Source organism: Mastomys coucha, unplaced genomic scaffold, assembly GCF_008632895.1.
Source record: "Mastomys coucha isolate ucsf_1 unplaced genomic scaffold, UCSF_Mcou_1 pScaffold5, whole genome shotgun sequence".
Classification (NCBI taxonomy): Eukaryota; Metazoa; Chordata; class Mammalia; order Rodentia; family Muridae; genus Mastomys; species Mastomys coucha.
This window is the reverse complement of record NW_022196911.1, coordinates 75,677,599-75,679,605: the sequence shown is the minus strand read 5'-3', so window position 1 is coordinate 75,679,605 and position 2,007 is coordinate 75,677,599. Positions and strand designations below refer to the sequence as shown.

The window sequence follows — 2,007 nt, the reverse complement described above, 5'->3', positions numbered from 1 at the left end:
AAAAAAAAAAAAAAAAAAAAAAAAGAAGGAAATTCTGGAAACCACCCAACATTGAGGACCTCTGGCACATATACATATACACACACACACACACACACACACACACACACACACACACACACACGTGACTCTTTCTCACACATACACACCCTTATATCAGCATGTATGTGTATATACTCAGACAAACAACATATATGTGGTTTTCTTTTGTTTTTTCGAGTAGCCCTGGCTGTCTTGGAACTCACTCTGTAGACCAGGCTGGCCTCGAACTCAGAAATCCACTTGCCTCTGCCTCCCAAGTTCTGGGATTAAAGGCATGCACCACCACCGCCTGGCTAACATGTCTTAAACACTCAAATAGGGCTGGAGAGATGACCCAGTGGAGCGTGGCTCACCGACTGCTCTTACAGAGGTCCTCAGTTCAATTCCCAGCAACCACATGGTGGCTCACAACCATCTATAATGGGATCTGATGCGCTCTTCTGGTATGTGTCTGAAGACAGCTACAGTGTACTCATATAAAATTAAATAAATCTTAAAAACACACATATACACAAATAATAAAAGTAAAAATTACAAGATTATTCTGGTTTTCCCATAATCTTTTGGGTAAAATTACTCTTTTTTTTTTTTTTTTTTAATTTACTCTAACTCCTTAACTTGGTCCCTACCTGTAATTCTGGAAACATCTGTCACCCTTCAATCATACTAAACATGAATTTCCTCTTGTATTAAGTTTGTCTCTCACCTTCAGCTTTCTCTTTTCTGGGGTTCTGTGTTTACCTGTTTGTCCTTAAGTGTTAGCCCGAATGGTTCTCCCTGAGGTTCTTTCTCACCATTGCCGTGGGCAGTGCTGGCTGTTCTGCACTGCCCTCCCGTAGCAAGGTGATTCTTTTTCTGTTGAGGCAAAGATCTGGCTGTCTCATTAGATTGGAAGCTCTGTGGCAGGGAAGAGCGTCTGGTTTTCTCAGTATTAAATTTGCCCTGTAACAATGCAACAGCTGTTCATGGTTTTTTTTCATAATTTTTTAAAATTCTGCTGTAAACTGATTGAAAGTGTATGGGTGTTTGGCTTCGTGTGCATGTTTACATCACATATGTGCCTGGTGCCTTAGGAGGCCAGAAGAGGGTGTCGGGTCCCCTGAGATCAAGTACAGACAGTTGTAACCTGCCACGTGGGTACTGGGAATTGAACCCAGGTACTCTGGAAGAGCAGCCAGTGCTCTTCATCCCTGAGCCTTAACCTCTCTACCCGCCTCCCCCCAGCCCTCATGATTCTTGTTATATAGTGTCAAATTACATTTTGCAAAAGTTATACCAGTGAACTCCACTGAATGAATACATGTGTTTCCTTACAAGTCTACAAATACTGTTTTTATCTTCATTATGCTCTAGTGGGTATGGGTTCTAGCTTAAATGACTTAGACTCTCTGCTTCCCATCCATTTTCTGATTAAAGGAAATTATCATCACCCCGCATGTATGTGTCATGGCACACGTGTGAGGAGAGTACCTTCGGAAGGTGATTCTTCCCTTCAGTGTGGGATCCAGAGACAGAGCTCAGGCTGGCAGGCCAGCCTTCTTTATGACTCTCTGATAGTCCTTTGGGTAGGATTTGGGAAAGGAGGAGGAATCCCAGATGCCCTTCCTGCCTATTTAGCAGCTATTTAGGTAGAAGGTGTAGTGGGAAGGCTGTTAAACTTACTGTCAGAAATACTCTTTATGTGCATCTCTCTATGTCTGTAATTTTGCTTTTGAGTGGCGCTTTACAGTGTGCTTTGCCTTTCTTAGATTGACTTGTTGCTGCGCCAGGACCTTTTCAAAGAAGCTCTGCAGGTGGCAGAAGCTGGCACTGAATTGTTCAAGGACTCTGTAACGATGTGGCAGACGAAGCTCCAGGTGCTCATTGACTCCAAGAGCCCGGATGTAGCGATGTGCTTTGAGGAGGCCTTTGCACACCTCAAACCCCAGGTCTGTGAACTGTTTCTTTTAGTTTTTTTTTTTTTTT

The 2,007-nt window shown here is 43.1% G+C and overlaps 1 protein-coding gene across 1 annotated transcript in view; it reads left to right on the top strand.

Annotated features, from left to right (window-relative positions):
• The window catches only part of Utp6 (UTP6 small subunit processome component), a 31,607-nt gene that overhangs the window by 20,131 nt on the left and 9,469 nt on the right, over window positions 1-2,007 (top strand). The window contains 2 exon segments of the mRNA XM_031353020.1: window positions 956-970; window positions 1,684-1,970. Of these exon segments, the coding sequence (XP_031208880.1) occupies window positions 956-970; window positions 1,684-1,970 (302 nt within the window).